The sequence below is a fragment of the Haliotis cracherodii genome, unplaced genomic scaffold (assembly GCF_022045235.1).
Source record: "Haliotis cracherodii isolate W230 unplaced genomic scaffold, xgHalCrac1.p SCAF_1, whole genome shotgun sequence".
NCBI classification, from domain to species: Eukaryota; Metazoa; Mollusca; class Gastropoda; order Lepetellida; family Haliotidae; genus Haliotis; species Haliotis cracherodii.
In genome coordinates this window covers 14,000,432-14,023,200 of record NW_027266264.1, presented here as the reverse complement: position 1 = coordinate 14,023,200, position 22,769 = coordinate 14,000,432, and the positions used below count along the sequence as shown (strand labels likewise).

General features: G+C 41.7%; 1 protein-coding gene across 1 annotated transcript; it reads left to right on the top strand.

The window, feature by feature from the left end:
- The first annotated feature begins 2,321 nt into the window (after positions 1–2,321).
- LOC139460129 (thioredoxin domain-containing protein 5-like) lies at positions 2,322–13,500 on the top strand. Its single transcript, XM_071241697.1, has 6 exons — positions 2,322–2,553; positions 4,572–4,665; positions 7,111–7,269; positions 7,532–7,614; positions 12,289–12,415; positions 13,366–13,500. The coding sequence occupies exons 1-6, from the start codon at positions 2,387–2,389 to the stop codon at positions 13,498–13,500; spliced, it is 765 nt and encodes a 254-aa protein (XP_071097798.1). The 5' UTR covers positions 2,322–2,386.
- Positions 13,501–22,769: the final 9,269 nt, after the last annotated feature.

Here is a 22,769-nt window from a genome sequence, read left to right as displayed (position 1 = left end):
CTTGAAACCTATGTGAAACACCTGAAACAATCCAAGTGATCAGTTGAGAAACGAACACGGGTTATAATATCCCGAAACGATATACATGTATATCTTTTAAAATATTTGATTGTTACAGAGACACGTGTCATCGAATAAGTTTCTTTGTACAGCTGCAGACGAGTGGGATATTGTTCCTTTTTGTGGATATTCACGGATACATTCCTCGAACAAGGAAGCTGCCTAAAATGTATACACATACATTTGGTAGGTTGAAATTATAGTATTTGCATTTTGTTTTCCTTCTTTTGAACCGATTCGTTCTTGTTTCTCTACGTCTTGGTTGGGAAATTCTTCAATGCGCGATAGACGTTTGTTTTCACAGGTCTTTTCCTTTGTAAGCGTGTATATATTACCGTCAATTTGTAAAATGTGATTCTCTTAGGCAATTTATAAAATGTGTTTTTGACTAAAAATATCTGTCCAGATTGATTAAGACGATCAAAAGGGCCTACAAACATCACAACAAATTATTATGTAGGACTAGAAGCCAAACAACATAGAAATGTACTTTTCAACGTAGCATTTTCAGTCTCTTGGTGATGATATTAAACATCAAAATGTTTGGAGTTCGTTATTATAAAAATACAGATGGAAATTTTTTTCAGTCACTTTGTAAAATAACTGAATATTTAGACGTTAAATAAAATTGGAAATGTTACACATTTTGACAATAAAAAAATATACACACTATAAAAAAGCAATGCTCAGGAGAAATATTTACTTTGTGTTACAAGTCAAAATAGTGTAAACGAAAATCGCAAAATTGCCAAGCAAGTGACTTATCAAAACTTCGTCACCATTACCGATGCTACCCACAAAGATACCTACATTTCCTTATTATCTCGAAAACTGTATTTCATTTTGTTGATCAATGTGACCATACGCCATTATTACTACCCATAAAAGTGACTAATGCGCTTACGAATGGCGCAGCAGAGGTCGCGAACTAGTCTAGATTTCTGCTATACATCCGGGTACTCACTGGGAAAAAACAATAACAAAGGCAACAACCAGTCCCGGGGAATTGCGTTAGATCAGTGCCCCTTTAATAACATATCCATTGTGGATTCAGACGTCATAGAAGTGCAGTTGATCATCTTATTCGACTTGAGTCATTTGTTCGTAATGCCTTCATAAGTAAACAACATGCAGTTTACCATATACCACTTGGAAATATGGTTGGTTGGTTGGTTTGTTGTTTAACGCCGCACTCAGCAATATTCCAGCTATATGACGGCGGTCTGTAAACAATCGAGTCTGGACCAGACAATGAAGTGATCAATATCATTAGTATCGATCCACGCAATTGGGATCGATGACATGCATCAACCAAGTCAGCCAGCCTGACCACCCGATCCCGTTAGTCGCCTGTCAGGACAAGCATAGTCGCCTTTTACGGCAAGCATGTGTTGCTGAAGACCTATTCCACCCCGAATATTTACGGGTCGTTTGGTATATCAGAAAAAGTGCATTTTCTGGCCTGTGCAAAGGTTATAAATATATATAAGCATTGATACACCAATTATTTTTTTATAGTGGCGAAAGTGAATGTCACGAGTTGTTTGCGCGTGTATACGAACTATTCAGTATTGGCATAAGGTAACACGTATGCATGAAGGACACATACCAATGAAATCTCCCACCATGCCCCTGTATCTGGACAATGCCGGATATAATACAGGGGCCACAAATGTTCGAACGTTATAATCCTTCTTTGGGATCTCCTTTTATATATTGATTAACTGATGCTGGCGAGTGGTCAATGACATGACGTTGGAGTGCATGGACTGTCCACAACGCCCATCGTTAAAAAACAAAATCAACTTCTTCATCCTCACCAGTGTTGCGGAGTTGATCATAGGTGTGTCAGTTTCCATGTAGCTCTTTACATGTACATGGGGTATCTTTCCTTCAGTTAATCTACATGTATATTGAGGGGCCATAGGCCAAGATTGGTATTGCATGTTTTACTATTTCATTATATTAATCAACCCACACAGAATTGGCACAACGCCTTTAACATGTATAAGCTGTGGAACATTGAATTTTCCTCTTTTCCTTCAGTTGATGATAGTGATTAAGACGACAAACTTATCAGCAAATAGGAGATAGATACGCGATGTATTAGACACTTTAAAGATTTAAAGATATTTACCCGTCTTTTATATGATGTACAGTATGTTATAAAAGATGTAAACTAAATCGTATTCCATATATAAATCGTCATACTTTTTAGTGTTAACCGGAAGCATTATCGCAGTAATAGGGTCCTACGAAATTGTGGATTGTTTATCCTATATTTATATTTATTGAATTGGTGTTTAGACCACTGTACGACATCAACATGGCGATTTGCATCGTGTACGTGGTGCTATCTTTTTGTGCTGTTTTCGGTGCGATTGTAGCAGATTCAGAATATGGCGAAGGGGCTCACAGTTACTCGACGGAGGCATTTAATAACAACGTCATTAAATTTAAGAACAAACATTTTGTGATGTTTTATGCACCTTGGTAAGTTATAGTTCGAAGTGTTTGACAATCAATATAGACTATAGGTGCGCGTTAAGCAAATTGAAGCTGTCTCGCTTGTGTTCTTCTCTTTGGGGCATTCACACGGTACAACTACTGGCAACGATGCAGTTTACCGGGCGCAGCCCGAGCTCTACCATCCGCTCAATTACCGCGCTATAGTGCCATCGCTGTCTCGCTATACTGTTACCGTGCCTCACGCACCGGTGACTCTCCTTCACGATCCAACGCCCGTTTTCGGTCTTAGGGAAACTTACACGTCTTTACGATCCAACACCCGTTTTCGGTCTTAGGGAAACTTACACGTCTTTACGATCCAACACCCCTTTTTCGGTCTTAGGGAAACTTACACGTCTTTACCATCCAACACCCGTTTTCGTTCTTAGGGAAACTTACACGACTTAACGATCCAACACCCGTTTTCGGTCTTATGGAATCTTACACGTCTTAATGATCCAACGCCTGTTTCCAGTTTTAGGGAACTTACACGTCTTTACCATCCAACGCCCGTTTTTGGTCTTAGGGAACTTACACGTCTTTATGATCCAACGCCCGTTTTCGGTCTTAGGGAAACTTACACGTCTTTACAATCCAACACCCATTCTCGGTCTTAGGGAAACTTACACGTCTATACAATCCAACACCCATTCTCGGTCTTAGGGAAACTTACACGTCTTTACAATCCAACACCCCTTTTTCAGGGTTAGGGTTAGGGTTAGGGTTAGGGAAAGTTACACCTCTTTACCATCCAACACCCGTTTTCGGTCATTAGGGTTAGCTTGCTTTGGGCAAGGATTAGCCAATAATTCTTACCTTTTCAAACGTTAATCTGGTTAATCCACTTGGTCGGTCATGTTGACATAAACAATGGCCTGTGTGGTTTCAAGAAAAGATGAATGGGAGTGTGGACCGTGACGTCACACGCAATTGATTGTTTACTGAATTACGAATGCATGTTAATGGGGATTCTAAAGACCCGTCAAACAAGCACTGATTACATGTGATAGCGCCCGTGGTCCAGTTGTAGAGCGTCGGCTAATCAACGCATTAATTAGCAGAGCCGGTAGGCCTACGAAGCGCGTTCGAGCCCCCACAGCGATAATTGGATCTGAAAAAGTGCGCCCGGTAAAGTGCTCTACTCCCCAACTACTTGTATAGGCTACAACTTGTTATATGCAATACATTAATGCATCGTGTCGACCAGCAATTATTTTTGTGTGTTTGTTGTACGCCGCACTCAGCAGTATTCCAGCTATATGACAGCGGTCTGTAAATAATCGAGTCTGAAGCAGACAATCCAGGGATTGACATCATGAGCATCGATCCATGCAATTGGAACCAATGACATGCATCAACCAAGTCAGCAAGTCTGACCACCCGATCCCGTTAGCAACCTTTTACGACAAGTATAGTCGCCTTTGAAACTTTGACAACATTCAGCACTTGTTCCTTTACATACAAGTCTTTATTTTACACCATGGGGTAGAAATTCAATACTATACAACTCCAATAAATTGCACAATCAGAGCTTGGCACATCCCAAAATTAACTCGGCAACCATCTTTTACAGTGGTAATATACAGAATCACTTTTTTGGAAGTTGTTAGTCAGAGATCTTGCGCGATCCAGTTAACAGCCACACCCTTCTTATGACTTAACATATTTAATGGGTAAAGAGCTTATTCAATTAGCTCATCAGTGCCTTGGCACTATTTTTATAATTTCAAGCCCTGCAAATGGTGACATATATGAATTTCATATTACAAAATATGACATATATGAATTTCATGTTATGAAATAACTTAACTTGCAGTCTGAGGTCTAACCTGTCATAGATCGATGTTTATCACACACAGATGGGACCACTGCAAGATACTTTCTCCAATGTGGCAACCGATAACCTAAACTTTTGAATATAATATTATTTCACTTTCAATCTAATACAAGATATCATCTGTTTTATTACAACCGTTTCATCAATCAATATATATTACACACAGGTGTGGCCAATGCAAGAAACTCGCTCCAACATGGGATGAACTTGCCAAAATCTATAATGCAACCTCACCAGAAAGGCCAGTTGTTATCGCTAAGGTGGGTTCATCTCTTATGCTACTGCCCCATTGGGAAGCTGGGTTAGAATCACTACCCAGTTTATACTGGTCCATACTGCACGTCATGGATCGAATGGTCAGACTCGGTGACCTGGTTGATTATGTGTCATCATGCCCCAACAGCGTGGACCATTCCTCACAATATCATACTTGATTATTTCTGTTGAACAACACACAAACAACTCTTGTATAACTTGTTTAATGTCCTGATACAACCGAAATAAATTCTTGTACAGAGCCATTTGTCACTTTTAAGCCTTTTTGTTTAACATAATGTAATAAATGAATAAGATATTTACAAAACTCTATCCCCGAAAATAATTTGGGGATAACTAACAAAATACGAAGAATAATGTTTTTTGCTGCCCCTAGTGAGAATATTGTGGGCCTTGGCTAGGCATTTACTACATTAGTTCATGGGGAAAGGGATTAGTTCTCACTTTGAGTTGTTTATATGCTGTATATTAATAGCCATTATACTCTGACATTTTAACGTTTGGAAAAGAAAAGGAAAAAAAAATAGGAAATGTCAACCCTGGACATCAAGATAAATTCTCTCACAATCGCTCAACCCTTCAGAGAAACTTCACTTCACTATTGTATAGATGATGTATTTTCAAATGGTCATGTCATAAACAGTGGATGACATCATATATTATCATACCTCCATGTCAGAATGATGAGATCTGATTGGCCCATGTGATCTTGATAATGTAACAAATGTTATATTTGGGATAACACAAAATGAAAGTCCGACAACTGGTAGTCTAGATCACGTACTTTGAGTACCCCTCTGACAAGTGTAAATTGGCACGGCTCTTACTTTTGGGGGGTTGAATCCCGGACTGGACTCAACCCCCAAAAAGTACGAGAATCTGTACTTTACTAAGAAAGTGTTATCCCAAATATAACATTTGTTACATTTGACCACTTTCTAAATTGCATTGTGTATTCATAGCTTTCGGCCATGTTAGCCATGCCAATTTACACTTGTCAGAGGGGTACTCAAAGTATGTGATCTTGACTACCAGTTGTCGGACTTTCATTTTGTCGAAGCCTCGGTGGCTGAGTGGGTTAGATCGATGACTTTGTGTGCTGGCAATTAGGTGCCTCACTCTGACAAGTGTGGGTTCGAATACCGGACGGGACTCAACCCCAAAAAAGTACGAGAATCTGTACTTTACTAAGAAAGTGTTATCCGCAATATAACATTTGTTACATTTGAACACTTTCTAAATGGCATTGTGTATTCATGATCTTGATAAAATACTGTGTAACACCTTCAAGGGGAATAAATTTTTCAGCAGGGAATAGATCTCTTATATCCTGCCCACCACAAGCAAGACATGTTGCATGCAGATTTCTGAGAGGCAGAATAAATCCTTTATACACCGCTTTGATGCAAAAAGCCGCATGCTTTTTCCGGGTCAATAAAAGTCACATGTCATTGCACAGGTTATTTCAGCTCACTCAAACAGCTGTTTTCTATCAATTTAGAATTTGTTTTAATTCTTTTACAATGTCATATGAAATCATGTTGGAAAGATAAATTTGTTGTAGCAGGATCACTCGGGGGTACATGGGTACATGCATACTATTCAAAGTTTGCTAAGGATCACCACTTTAAGAGGTTAAAGCCAACAACAGTATTGTGTGAAGACATGTTTAATGAACAAAAGTCCCTTGTCATGTGCCACCCAATGCCAACAAACAACATGTGACCAATAATCAGTCAGATCACCTGTCAAAATAAGCGTTTCTGACTCAAACTGAAACATCAAATAATCACAAAAACAAATTCATTTTTAAAAAAAACCACTCTCTCAGTGGCTTGTATGTGATCCACGTGATGCGATCACAGCCTGGTACCATCGTCTCATGATGTGCATTTAGTTTTTGCAGTCCTCACTAGCTAATGTTGTGCTCTCTGATAATGATGTGCCATGATTCTGTCACGAGACATCCAAACATGGGTTTTCAAGCACCCCGTGCACATGGTGCCTATGACTATGCCTCTGTCCGTTCAACATGAAACTGATTTCCAATAGGGGTGACCAAATCATTGTGTACCAAGATATTTCAATTTCTATATATTTTAATCAAAACTTGATCCTTAGCAAACTTTGAGAAGTATATTTGCAAGTGATGGAGCAATGTGGTGTATACAAACCAGTGAAGTATTGATGATGATTGTAGCCCACTCCCACTCATTGTCCACTGCTGATGTCATGTCTGTGTGGAGGGATGATGATTGTAGCCCATTCCCACTCATTGTCCACTGCAGATGTCATGTCTGTGTGCAGGGATGATGATTGTAGCCCACTCCCACTCATTGTCCACTGCTGATGTCATGTCTGTGTGCAGGGATGATGATTGTAGCCCACTCCCACTCATTGTCCACTGCTGATGTCATGTCTGTGTGCAGGTTGACTGCACGGAGGAGACTGCAGTGTGTGCTGATCAGGGAGTTACTGGCTATCCAACACTCAAGTTTTACTATCAGTCTGCTATCCACTTTTCAAGCTATGAAGGTGCAAGGGACTTAGACGCTCTCAAAACGTTTGTGGAGGAACAGTTTCGTCAGGTAGGTATTATAAATGTAATTCTTGTAATATTTATGAATATATTAAAAGATGATTAACTTTAGAAAAATAGGTCTTCATCTAAATATGTATTAGATTTCTAGATTCATATACTACAATGGCAACCCTCAAGGATCCAAGGACCCCCTTAGTCTGGAACACTGATCGACATGTGCAATGGGAATCATATGGGGAAAATAGTCTTGGTTTTTTTAATGAATGCTTCACAAGAAATATGTATGTGATTGTATTTGTGATTTGCAGGCTGAAGTGCTGGACTTAACGGTGGATGATTTTGATGAGATTTTGGCTCATGGAATGGTATTTGTCAGGTTCTCTGCACCATGGTTAGTAGGAAGCTTTCCTTGGTTGATTCTGTACCTAGTGATGCACAAAGGCTTGGGGATACACAGTGATGCACAAAGACTGAGGGGCCCTGATACACAGTGATGCACAAAGGCTGAGTGGCCCTGATACACAGTCATACACAAAGACTGGGTGGCCCTGATACACAGTGATGCACAAAGACTGGGTGGCCTGATACACAGTCATACACAAAGACTGGGTGGCCCTGATACACAGTGATGCACAAAGGCTGGGGGCCCTGATACACAGTGATGCACAAAGGCTGGGGGCCCTGATACACAGTGATGCACAAAGGCTGAGGGGCCCTGATACACAGTGATGCACAAAGACTGGGGGCCCTGATACACAGTGATACACAAAGACTGGGGACCCTGATACACAGTGATACACAAAGGCTGGGTGGCCCTGATACACAGTGATGCACAAAGACTGAGGGGCCTTGATACACAGTGATACACAAAGACTGGGGACCCTGATACACAGTGATGCACAAAGGCTGGGGGCCCTGATACACAGTGATGCACAAAGGCTGGAGGGCCCTGATACACAGTGATACACAAAGGCTGGGGGGCCCTGATACACAGTGATGCACAAAGGCTGGGGACCCTGATACACAGTGATGCACAAAGAATGGGGGGCCCTGATACACAGTGATGCACAAAGACTGGGTGGCCTGATACACAGTGATACACAAAGACTGGGGACCCTGATACACAGTGATACACAAAGACTGGGGACCCTGATACACAGTGATACACAAAGACTGGGTGGCCTGATACACAGTGATGCACAAAGACTGGGGGCCCTGATACACAGTGATACACAAAGACTGGGGACCCTGATACACAGTGATACACAAAGAATGGGTGGCCTGATACACAGTGATGCACAAAGACTGGGGGCCCTGATACACAGTGATACACAAAGGCTGGGGACCCTGATACACAGTGATGCACAAAGGCTGGGGACCCTGATACACAGTGATGCACAAAGACTGGGGGCCCTGATACACAGTGATACACAAAGGCTGGGGACCCTGATACACAGTGATGCACAAAGACTGGGGGGCCCTGATACACAGTGATACACAAAGACTGGGTGGCCTGATACACAGTGATACACAAAGGCTGGGGACCCTGATACACAGTGATGCACAAAGGCTGGGGACCCTGATACACAGTGATGCACAAAGACTGGGGGGCCCTGATACACAGTGATACACAAAGACTGGGTGGCCTGATACACAGTGATACACAAAGGCTGGGGACCCTGATACACAGTGATACACAAAGACTGGGGACCCTGATTCACAAAGACTGGGTGGCCTGATAAACAGTGATGCACAAAGACTGGGGGCCCTGATACACAGTGATACACAAAGACTGGGGACCCTGATACACAGTGATACACAAAGACTGGGTGGCCTGATACACAGTGATGCACAAAGACTGGGGACCCTGATACACAGTGATACACAAAGACTGGGGACCCTGATACACAGTGATACACAAAGCCTGGGTGGCCCTGATACACAGTGATACACAAAGGCTGGGGGCCCTGATACACAGTGATGCACAAAGGCTGGGGACCCTGATACACAGTGATGCACAAAGACTGGGGGCCCTGATACACAGTGATACACAAAGGCTGGGGACCCTGATACACAGTGATGCACAAAGACTGGGGGGCCCTGATACACAGTGATACACAAAGACTGGGTGGCCTGATACACAGTGATACACAAAGGCTGGGGACCCTGATACACAGTGATGCACAAAGACTGGGGACCCTGATACACAGTGATGCAGAAAGACTGGGGGACCCTGATACACAGTGATGCACAAAGGCTGGGGGCCCTGATACACAGTGATACACAAAGGCTTGGGACCCTGATACACAGTGATACACAAAGGCTGGGGGCCCTGATACACAGTGATGCACAAAGGCTGGGGACCCTGATACACAGTGATGCACAAAGACTGGGTGGCCTGATACACAGTGATACACAAAGACTGGGTGGCCTGATACACAGTGATACACAAAGGCTGGGGACCCTGATACACAGTGATACACAAAGACTGGGGACCCTGATACACAGTGATACACAAAGACTGGGTGGCCTGATAAACAGTGATGCACAAAGACTGGGGGCCCTGATACACAGTGATACACAAAGACTGGGGACCCTGATACACAGTGATACACAAAGACTGGGTGGCCTGATACACAGTGATGCACAAAGACTGGGGGCCCTGATACACAGTGATACACAAAGACTGGGGACCCTGATACACAGTGATACACAAAGCCTGGGTGGCCCTGATACACAGTGATGCTGGGGGCCCTGATACACAGTGATACACAAAGGCTGGGGGCCCTGATACACAGTGATGCACAAAGACTGGGTGGCCCTGATACACAGTGATGCACAAAGGCTTGGGGCCCTGATACACAGTGATACACAAAAACTGGTTGGCCCTGATACACAGTGATGCACAAAGGATGGGTGGCCCTGATACACAGTGATGCACAAAGACTGGGGGACCCTGATACACAGTGATGCGCAAAGGCTGGGGGACCCTGATACACAGTGATACACAAAGGCTGGGTGGCCCTGATACACAGTGATGCACAAAGACTGGGGGCCCTGATACACAGTGATGCACAAAGGCTGGGGGTCCCTGATACACAGTGATGCACAAAGGCTGGGGGGGACCCTGATACACAGTGATACACAAAGACTGGGGGGCCCTGATACACAGTGATACACAAAGGCTGGGGGCCCTGATACACAGTGATGCACAAAGACTGGGGACCTTGATACACAGTGATACACAAAGACTGGGGACCCTGATACACAGTGATACACAAAGGCTGGGGGCCCTGATACACAGTGATGCACAAAGACTGGGTGGCCCTGATACACAGTGATACACAAAGACTGGGGGGCCCTGATACACAGTGATGCACAAAGACTGGGTGGCCCTGATACACAGTGATGCACCAAGGCTGGGTCGCCCTGATACATAGTGACGCACAAAGGCTGGGAGGCCCTGATACACAGTGATGCACAAAGGCTGGGTGGCCCTGATACAGAGTGATGCACAAAGGCTGGGGGCCCTGATACACAGTGATGCACAAAGGCTGGGTGGCCCTGATACATAGTGACGCACAAAGGCTGGGAGGCCCTGATACACAGTGATGCACAAAGACTGGGTGGCCCTGATACACAGTGATACACAAAGACTGGGTGGCCCTGATACACAGTGATGCACAAAGGCTGGGTGGCCCTGATACACAGTGATGCACAAAGGCTGGGGACCCTGATACACAGTGATGCACAAAGACTGGGTGGCCCTGATACACAGTGATGCACAAAGGCTGGGTGGCCCTGATACACAGTGATGCACAAAGGCTGGGGACCCTGATACACAGTGATGCACAAAGACTGGGGAACCTGATACACAGTGATGCACAAAGACTGGGGGACCCTGATACACAGTGATACACAAAGGCTGGGGGCCCTGATACACAGTGATACACAAAGGCTGGGGACCCTGATACACAGTGATGCACAAAGGCTGGGGGCCCTGATACACAGTGATGCACAAAGGCTGGAGGGCCTTGATACACAATGATAAACAAAGGCTGGGGGGCCCTGATACACAGTGATGCACAAAGGCTGGAGGGCCCTGATACACAGTGATGCACAAAGGCTGGGGGGGGCCCTGATACACAGTGATGCACAAAGGCTGGGGGGCCCTGATACACAGTGATGCTCAAAGGCTGGGGACCCTGATACACAGTGATGCACAAAGACTGGGGGACCTTGATACACAGTGATGCACAAAGACTGGGGGACCCTGATACACAGTGATACACAAAGGCTGGGGGCCCTGATACACAGTGATACACAAAGGCTGGGGACCCTGATACACAGTGATGCACAAAGGCTGGGGGCCCTGATACACAGTGATGCACAAAGGCTGGAGGGCCCTGATACACAGTGATACACAAAGGCTGGGGACCCTGATACACAGTGATGCACAAAGACTGGGGGCCCTGATACACAGTGATGCACAAAGGCTGGGGGGGACCCTGATACACAGTGATGCACAAAGACTGGGTGGCCTGATACACAGTGATGCACAAAGACTGGGGACCCTGATACACAGTGATGCACAATGGCTGATATGCACCTGATGCAAGTTATATCAAGTTTCTTAAATCAAGCCCTATTACCAAGGACAGGTGTTAGAAGTTTATGAGATTTAACCCAACTGGAGAACAATAGGATGACGTAACTGGAGGTTTATAAGAAAGATAAGTGGAAGAATCCAGGCCATGTTTTGTAAATGATGGCATGGCCCATACATGTCAAACATAGGTACAACTCGCTGATGTGACATTGGTGATTTAAACAAAAGACTTACGGTGCTGTTTCTTGAGAGGTAGGACTTGTGTATCCAGGGTAGTTCCGGTGCAGCCAATGGTCACTCTTGCTTTTTTGCTGGCTCCTTACCTGTCAATCATTTATGAGTTTAGGGGTACAGTGTACACCCTTTTTTTTTCAAACTCCTGGATCCTCCGGCGAGTAGTCACTGAGTGTAGATCCTCTTCTCCATCACACTTTCAGCTGTTTCCTTGTCATGCAGGTCTGGACATTGCAAGTGGCTTGCACCAGTATGGGAAGAACTCTCTAAGAAGTTTGTGGGTGCTGAAGATGTCCATATTGCTAAGGTGGATTGCACAGTACAAGAGGATCTGTGCAAGAAACATGAGGTATTGTCAGTTTGTATTCAAGTGACATACATCCATGTCAAAGTTTATTTGTTTGTTGTTTAATGTCACCACCCTTATTCCAGCTGTATCACATTGGCCAGTAAATAAGTATCAGACAGACAAACCAGTGGTTGATATTATGACAAAATCCCATGCCACCAGGGTAGGCCTTTTTTATAATTCATTGTGAAGTGACTGTCATCAGATGCTTTATATACATGGCATTGATGCAGGGGCAAGCTCATTTTCTAGTATACTGGTGTGATACTGGTGTGGTTGTTAGGTTTTAAGGATTTACCGTATTCGACGTAATAAGCGCCCAGGGCGCTCTCAGAATTAGAAATAGGGGGCTCATATTAGAATAAAATTTTGGTGAAAAACAACAACAGAGTTTAAAGATATTTAATTTCGTGGTTTATGCTAACAGCCTGAAATGATACAAAAGAAAAGTCTGTGCGTATTATAACGACAGATATATTTATCCAGAATTTAATTGCCCATAATTAAGGGTGCATATAACACATGATTGAGTATTATACACGAATAAATAAGTCTTGTGTACATTGATCAATCGGAAGGGGTGCTTTTTGGTTTACTAGCCAATATATTAGCAAATATCGCTGTCGGTGCTTATAAGAGCGGGGCGCTTATTACGTCGAATACGGTATCCTAATTATGTTGATCATAAGTATCATCTGGCTATTGTTGCAGAGGAACTATATGTTGACAATTCAATGTGTTGAATTAGCATTTATATAAGTGTGTAATAAGCTGGAATTTGCAGCATAGTTGACATTTTGCTCAGGGATTTCTAGATTATGAGCATCAAAAGATGAAATCGAATCTGTTCATTTGATATGTTTGCCCAAGTCTTCAAGACCCTGGTCCCATTAATATATCTATAAATACAATGTTGGCTGTTTATTCTGATGTACTTTATTTGTTTTCAGATACGAGGCTATCCGACACTGATCTTGTTCAACAACGGTGTGAAGATCACTGATTATAACGGCGACAGATATCTTGATTCCCTTTATTCATTTGTTGAACAAAATAAAGTCGTGGTAAAGAAGGACGAGTTGTAGACACACCTGCTGAGTCGGCACAAGAACTCTACACAACTTTAACTTTTCTACCTCACAGATGTCAGGTAGCGTCTGTGATAGAGATGTGTGAAATGTGACAGAAGTTATTAATGTTAGAGTAAATACTTTTTAGCATATATTTGGATTTTGTAAGCTGGCTAATATCAGTGCAAGTAGTTGTACAGCCAGGTTTCTGTTGGGGCATATTTGATGACTCCTTACTCTACAATTGACAGAGGGGCCCAGTCGTCTAAGGTGCAGTGATTCGCTGTGCAGAGTTGCATCCCTTGGGCACGCCAGAAACCTATGATTGTGGGTTTGAATCCCGGTTTGCCCAAATTATGTTTCGAGGTTTGACAGCGCCATACCCATGCTCATGGGTTTCACCAAAGTTGTAAACATCTTGAGACCTGCATCACTTCGGGCTTTTCTCCTACATCAAGCTAACACGCCGTGATATATCTGAAATACTGTTAAAAGCGGCATTAAACTCACTTACTACAATTGACAGAGATTATGACTTAGCAAGTAATGTGAAATGCAGTGAGAACTTAGTCTTTAAAAGGCATTTAAAAGTGATACACAAAAGGACGAGAATTAATGGATGACAACTTCTTTGTTATGAGGAGCACAATTTTCGGTGTATATGCTTACTCCTTCATCAGGTGAATGGATGCTATGAGGCAGACATCATATATATGTAGATGTAAGAACAACACAAGATAACAAAAGGTGGAAACTTAAGAATGGAAGTAAACAGATAATTGGTGCTGATAGGTGATTGGTTAGGTTATTATGGATCCTTTGAATCTAGAACCTGCTATCAAGTGATGGGAACAACTGCATCACTCTTTGTCAATGATTCTGTAAGTTGGTAATTGTTAATCCAGACAATGTTACTGAGATTGGTGCCATCCACATAAATGATGTTTCATTGCATCTACCAGTGAGTGAAATGGGGTTTGTTATAAGTTAAGTTGTTGGACCAGTGAAGATGGAAAATAACACTACAGTCCTCACCACTTGAAATAGAATCACAAAATATCACAACTATTACTTAACAAAGACAGCTGCATGTTTGCAAACAGTTATAAAGTGAAAACAAGCCATTCAGGCGATAGGGAATATGACATACTGTAGGGACAAGAAAACTCAAGAAATATCAAAATTTTAAAACCTATCCTTTTTCTCACTATGCATTTCATACTTCTCCTGTCATTGTGTGCGAACCATCCTAAAACAAGTTTCCAGCTTTAAAAAAACACCTTACCCAAACACATACCCGCCATAACCATGGTTACCATCACCAACAGTGGTGTATGAAACACACACGAGGCCTGTGTAAGGATGAAATGCATGGTGTGAGATAGGATAAGTATTATGGATGTACAATTTATTAGAAGTTTCAATTTTTGTTTGCGAGTTTTGATCTTGTGGTTACAATCTGGATATGGATCAGCAGTCAGGTGTCTGCGAGTGGTCATATTTAGCAGTGTGTGCATCTCAAACTAGGGTTGTAGAAGTTTAAATTCTACACCAGCACACATGCTGGTAATGTACGTGCACTGCACATGCTGCTAGATATAGCCACTTACGGTCACCAGCCTGGGCAGTTCCAAGTCTAGGCAAGCCCAGAAATTGTCAACTAGGGTTATGTTAAATCTTTACAAGTAATTACAGACTATGTTTCGCTTAAAATTAGTGTGTATAACATGTAAAATCCACTTTCACAATTTTCTGTTTTTGAAATGATGGTTGGCATGAAATTAACAAAATAAAGAAACATGTGTTTTTTCTGGCTGACCATACGATCTACAGCCATCAATGCCACTGTGTCTTTTGGCAACCAGTTATACTGAGACTGAGATCTGTCCGGGGACTTTCCATTGTTGAAGTGTGATTATGTCAGGTGTTATTTTATCCTCTATGCAAATATGAAATATACTGTTGTAAAACCATTTCATGGGAGTAATGGAGACAATAATAACTAATATATGTATCGATAACTGTAATGATATAATTCTACACGTTATTATGTTGACATGACATTTGAATGTCACAAAGTACAGTTGTAAGTTTAACTAGAAAGGATGAAGTAGAGAGGACGCTTTTTGGTCAATGAGATCTGCATAATTTATGAAATAATGAGGACTTTTAGAAAGTGGCACGACAGTTATTAGATATGTTCATATGAATCAATGTCAGACTTTGTTCATGTCAACATGCATGTGTTCCAATACCACCAAATGTTGACATGACGTAAATGTGATGAAAAAAGATAAGTTCAGAGGCTTTCAGGAAGTCATTTCTAATATTTCAACAAGAGCAAGTCTTTGAACAAAACAGAACCTTGACTTTTAAAAGCATCACCCTTGTTCACTTATGTTTACCATATGTCTGATCATGTCCCAAACTTGAGAGCCGTGAAGAGCCGGGGTAGAATAGCTCTTCAGCAACCCATGCTTGCCGTAAAAGGCGACCGTGAATGATCATGTAATTTAATGCGGCCTAAAGTCAGTAGGTTGATTGTTTGGAAGTAAATCCTATGTATCATTATAAATATGTAGACCCGTGAAGATACGGGCTAGAATAGGTCTTCGGCAACCCAAACTAATCGGAAGAAGCGATTATGCTTGTCGTAAAGGGATCGGGTGGTCATGCTCCCTGACTTGGTTGATGCATGTTATCAATCCCAATTGCGTGGATTGATGCTCATGATTTCAATCACTGGATTTTCTGGTCCTGACTCGATTATTTACTGACCGCTGTCACATAGCTGGGATATTGCTGAGTGTGGCGTTAAACAACAAACCAACCAACCAAAACCCAAACTTGAAAATTATGGAAAGAAAAAAGCTTTTTGTTGTTATTTGAACATCTCCAAAAGCATTCATAACTATTAGTTTGTTGTAACTTTTAAATGTTCTTTTCCAGTGTGCCAAAAAGAGGTTTTGTTGTAATTCATACCTTGTCCTTCCTGTGTCCACATGGTCAGACAATGTCTATCCACAGTACATTGTTTGGGCTATGCATGGACAGTCAGGAGGTTCCTTCACACAGTGTGATAGTTTAAAGTGGTCTGTTTCATCCAGGTGTGTTATTGTCCTTTGTCAACCTGTGTAATGTAATATTTGATTCAGAGCCAGTGTTTGTGTGTGTGAACTTCACTGTGATAATTGATATAATTCCGTGTGAGAGGAGTGATTCAGAGTCAGTGCTTGTGTGTGTGAACTTCACTGTGATAATTGATATAATTCAGTGTGAGAGGAGTGATTCAGAGTCAGTGCTTGTGTGTGTGAACTTCACTGTGATAATTGATATAATTCAATGTGAGAGGAGTGAATCAGAGTCAGTGCTTGTGTGTGTGAACTTCACTGTGATGATTGAAATTATTCATCAATAGATTTGTGGACCGTCATGTATGAAGAAATTAAAATATTTACCAAATGTATCCATCAGTATTTGTTTTGTTTTTCTGTAGCTACATCTTAAATACCAGATATGAGATGAACTCAGAAGACAAGGCCCCCTGTAAAAGGAGACGGAATTTGCCGTGGGTTGCGGCCCTGTGTCGGCGGAGGACGGAAATCTTGTGGTTGAGGGCACTGGTTCCAGGAATAGCGTTCCATTTCCCAAAACACCACTTTGACCCTTACTTCGCCTAGACGGGTTCTAGGATGGGCACAGTCCTATCAATTGGCTGGTCATGCCAAGCCCTGTGCATATCAATTGTATTGCAAAAATTTGTCAATTATTTCAAAATTTCAACAGTTTCTATGAATCTGTTTTTGTCTTGGCACAACGTTATATTCAGTGAATTTCAAATGCATTATTTACAAGTATGTTCTTTGCTGAGAGCCGTATGCCCAGAAGGCGGTGGCTCATGGTCCAATTGGTGGAATGATTACTTGTTTAATTTTCCTGCTTGAGTATATCATCCCAGTATCCTTGGTGCTGCAAGTCGGAGATCTACCTGTTTATAGCACTGTCTTTAAGAGACTCCATGGTGGGTGGGAAGCTGGGATGATGAAACATGATACATACCAACATGGATCTTGAAACCCCCTTAAAGAAAAGTCCATGCACCAATGATAGTCATCGACCTCCGAAACAAGTTGAATATGGGCCAAGGTTTTTGGTTATTGAGTCTCCTGATAGAGAATCACTTGCACTCAACCCGTTTGCTATTTCAAAAGGAGTGTATGGTATAGCAGGTGATGTAAAGAATATCAAACGAATGAGATCTGGATATCTTCTCATAGTATGTGCTAGAAGACACAATCAAGTAACCTGCAATCTACTGATACCTTGGCTGGAATTCCTGTTTCAGTATCTGCCCATAGGTCATTTATCTCAAGTAAAGGGATTGTTAGAGATCGGGATCATCTTTTAGAGGATATGACAGAGCTTGACATACTCTGTGAGTTGAAAGATCAAGCCGTCACACATGTGAAACGATTCTCCAGGCGTCAGAGCTCTCAAGTGAATCAAACCAATACATACCTGTTTTCGTTTGTCTCTCCAACTGCACCCAAATCCATCAAAGCAGGTTATTGCAATCTTCAAGTTGAAATGTATATCCCAAATCTGTTGAGATGTTATAAATGTAAAGACTTTGGTCATGGAATAAATTCATGCACAGATCCTGTTACCTGTGCTCACTGTGGAGAGCAATCACGTGTGTCTGCGACAGCAACTTAAAAAAATGAGAACTGTCCTGGTCAACATTCATCTTTATCCAAAGAATGTCCAGTATGGAAAAGGGACATGAAAATCAGAAAGATAAAACGTACTCAGAACATGAGTAACAAAGACGCCTAGAAACTTGTTCCACATTTCACCAAAATGAGTCATATGCCTCTGTTACCAAAAGACCATCTGTGACAGTAGCTTCAATTGAATGTCAGACTGACTTAACATGGACAATATCTTCTTATCCTGAACTTGTCGAAACTGAATACTTAATACAACATGGACAGTCTGCTACATAAGCTGTTGAACTGCTACCAGCTCCTTTGAAGCCATTTCAGTCTCACACTGTTTCCTTTTCACAGAAGGATTCCTTATCTAACACACAGTCTGATACAGGAAATCATACCAATCCAAATATTCAATCTCAACTCAAAACAGATTCCTTTTCATTGCAGCAGACACACAGCATACATGAAACTCGTGTCAAGCAATCAGTAAATCAAGAGATAAATAGGATCAATCAACGCGATAGGGTTCAAGAGATCAAATCCAACTTTACAATAAGTTTGAATCCCTGGAAGATATGGATGTGTCTGAACTCATCTATCAAAGAACAGGAAGTGTATCGCCTTCAAAGTCAAGGCGTAGATCCCTAATAAATGCACCCAAATCATGACTCCTTCACAACTTATAATACAGTGGAATTGTTGAGGTTTTAGGCCTAATTTCAGTGAACTCGGGCTTCTTCAGCAGGACTTCAATCCCGTAGCATTTTGTATTCAGGAAACTTTCCTGAAGGAAACCGATAGAGTAGATTATCGTAGGTATTCAAAGTTATTCCTCAAACACAGAGAAAGCAGGTAGTGTGTCCGTGATGGTTCGTCAAAACATATTTCAAAGTCCAGTGCCACTCAAAACGGATCTTCAAGCAGTTCCGGTACGAATAACTTTACAGTCTCGCCAAGGTGCTAAATGAACACACTGATATTTCTTTGTTTGTTGACGACTTTAATGTGTCTTGTCGCGGAACTAACATGCATGTTATTGAGAGACAGCTGCAAATGTGTCTCAACAAAATTCATAAGTGGTCTCAGGAGAACCGTTTTAAGTTTTCACTGTACAAGACATGCATTTCTGTATAAGAGGAAAATGCATAATGAACCTGAATTGTTCTGGAATACTACACCGATCAAAGAGAGTAAGTAAGTATGTATTATCTGAAGCAGTACAGCTGTACTCCTGCCAAGCAACGTCAGCCTGTAAACAAACCAGACAATCCAGTGATCGATGAACCAGAAAATCCAGTGACATGAGAGTACCATAACTGATTTTGGTGAAACTAATGAAAACAGTATGTTAATTTTGAATTACGCCTGCAGTGTACAAGTTCAGAGATTTTGCAGCTTATAAGTAAAGAAAAACGTTTGATAAAAATATAATCGTTTTGCAACACAGTGGGGCTCAGTTTTAAAGTCTCGGCCCAAACATTTCTTTAGGCACCAGTTCAGCATGTACCTGACAAACCTGCCAAGTTTCACGAAAAAAAATTGAACGGTTTATGAGTTATGCTCCGGAAACGAACCCTACCCTCACAGAACCTAAGTCCATCTGATGCCATGGGAACGTAAAAAATGAAAATTTCTAAAAATTCGAAATAGCAAAAGGCACCAGTTCAGCATGTACTTGACAGACCTGCAAAGTTTCATGAAATAAATATTGAACGGTTTCTGAGTTCGAAACGTGACTGACGGACGGAGCCCGTTTCTATATCCAACAAAGTTGGCGGGGGATAATAAAGAAGTTGTTCATCCATAAATCTTATCCCTACTTAGTACTCCAACTTCTAAATGCGTATCAAAGAAGTCATTGGAGAACTGTCACGTTCTCATTCTGTAGATAGTCAACAGTGGCACGAGCAGAACGCAGCCTGGCATTATCTTTCTAGAACACTTCTCTCTGGCTGTCAATTATGAGAAATTATGGGATGTAAAAATTCAACCCTGTCGCGAATCGTTGTTACATACCCCCGTACGTGCACATGGTTTAATCTTTATGTGCGTGTGGGATTTGATAGGGCTCATTTATTAGTAATAGATCTATTATGACATGTATTATTAAAATGAAGATGAATCGTGTAATGTCTTTCTATGGGATGGTGTTTGTGGGTTCTGGGGTATTCCGTATTTCCCCTTTAAAGTCCAGCCTCTTAAAGAAGGACTGCATGGTCATCGTTACGTTTGTATGAATTATTTATCATCCAAACCTGGCTCCCACAGGGGATATCGCTTGGGTGAGATATAGAGAATACTACACTCATTCTCGTTAGATACCATAGAAAGTTCACGAGTTTCGTAAAAATGGTATCTAACGAGAATGAGTGTGGTATTTTATTTATTACCCACGTTAAATATATATTTAAGTGTAAATACATAACAACTTTCGTTCGTTGACAGACCAAACTGAAACCGGTTGCAAAATCTGGTTGCGGATGAATATTGATACATGACCAAATATGGGCATTGTTGACATGTTTATGCATACGCATTAACAACATGCGCCTGCTGTTCTGTTTGCAAACAAACCAGCACCGACGCTCAAGATCCTTTTGGAAGAAAGTCTTCAACTTATGGTAATTCAAGCGCCATGTTGTTAGTACGCAGGACACCGATAAGAAAATTTGAAATGTCACATTAGCGCCGCGTTTTGAATATCGGACCAACAGTCACACGCATCACACTGCTGGGGTCCCGTCTGTGCAATCAAAATGGTTCGGTTTCCTTGATCTATCAGCTGAATTTATATCATGTCCGTACCATTTTGGAATAGGGAAATCAGACTGTTCGCCAAAGACATTCATGCTAACTGTACCCCCCTATACTGAAGACGTGAAAATCAACAAACTCAAATCTGCTTGCATGTCAGTGACAACTTCGAACGATCGAAGGGCAAGGTCGCCACTGGAATAAGAAAAGACAACCGCGATCCACTCACAGCGTTTTACGCTAGAGATAGGGAATGTTACTGTTCACATTTGGGATGTTTGGGGCCACAAAATCAGATGTCAAGCACACTTCCACGGAGTTTTCGAATGATTTGTATCGGAACTGTGAACTTTAAGTGATCTGGTCGTGCTGTCGAGTTCGTAAATTCATGAACAACACCTCGAAACAGCGCCATAAAATACGCTACAAAGGGGACACCGATGGCACAACCGGATCATCCCAAGTAAGTCTAGATATCTGTCCAGATAGTTTAAACAGACTTCATTTCACCACGCTTATCCTTTTACGTTAAATCAAATTGAAAGTTGCGAAAATGGTCGGGTGCGTCACGCTCAAGGGACGCGCTCGATCGGCAGTCGTACATTGTAAATCGATTTATAGATCTAGCTCGATTATATGTCTGTAGGAGCTCTATGCATAACGTATATAGAATGCAAACCGAATTTTTGTTGCGTGTGACTATCTTGTTTGGTTTAATAAAGTGTTTGTAAATATCTCTCGTTCTCATGAATTTCTTCAGTTCTGCCTTGTAATCGCAAAATGAATGACGTCTCGCGATTTTTTACGAATGAAAAAGTAGTCCCAGTGTGACAGAGGTCACGGTTATCCAATCAAAACGAATAAAACAAGGTCAACCTTGTAGACACACGTATGACGTACGGATTTAGTATCTTACCACCTGTATCTTCACCACGTGGGTAATAACAAGCGATATCTATACACTGTAGATATCGCTGCAATGAAATTGCATCACAATGCAAATGACATCACAATCAAATGACATCACTAATGGCTCTGCTACTGAAGCTGTTAGCAGTACTGTTTACACATAAGACACTGCTTATTACTATCTACAAACTGAAAAACTTGGAAGGATTATGTTGGATGATAAATATAATCTCACCCTCATGTCTTTTGATGACAAGCCTCGGAGTTTTCCCACTTTTATCAACTCGTGTTGATATATTTGATATCAAAAGACATGAGGGTGAGATTCTCTATATGTACGTAGGCATAACTGGTGAGGTGAAATGGGATTTAACGTCACGTTCGTTAATATAGTGACGTACATGCACGTATGCGTGTCCGTGTCTGCTTGTACTAGTCCGGACTAATCTCGGTTTTATAATGCTTGCTTGTATATATACTTAAAATCTCACCTTCGTGTCTATTGATATCAAATATATCAACATTCGTTGATAAAAGTGGAAAAAAATCCTCGGCATGCCTCGGAGTTTTCCCACTTTTATCAACTCGTGTTGATATATTTGATATCAAAAAAGGAAATTGCATCACAATGTTTTGCAGACCATTGTGACGTCATTGTTACCATGACGTCACAATTAAATAACGTCACTAATGGCTCTGTTTGCTGTATGTTATCATTATGAGGACTAGTGGACTAAAACTGTTAGTTTCTATCGCTGCACCACGGGGCGGTTGTAGGGGCATATCGAAACAAACGGTTCAGTAAACCTTATAGTATCCAAATGTAATCCCAATGGGACCATTTAGGTTATGAGGTAAAGTGATATTGTTTTACGCCGCAATCGAGGCTGAGCTAAGACAATCTCA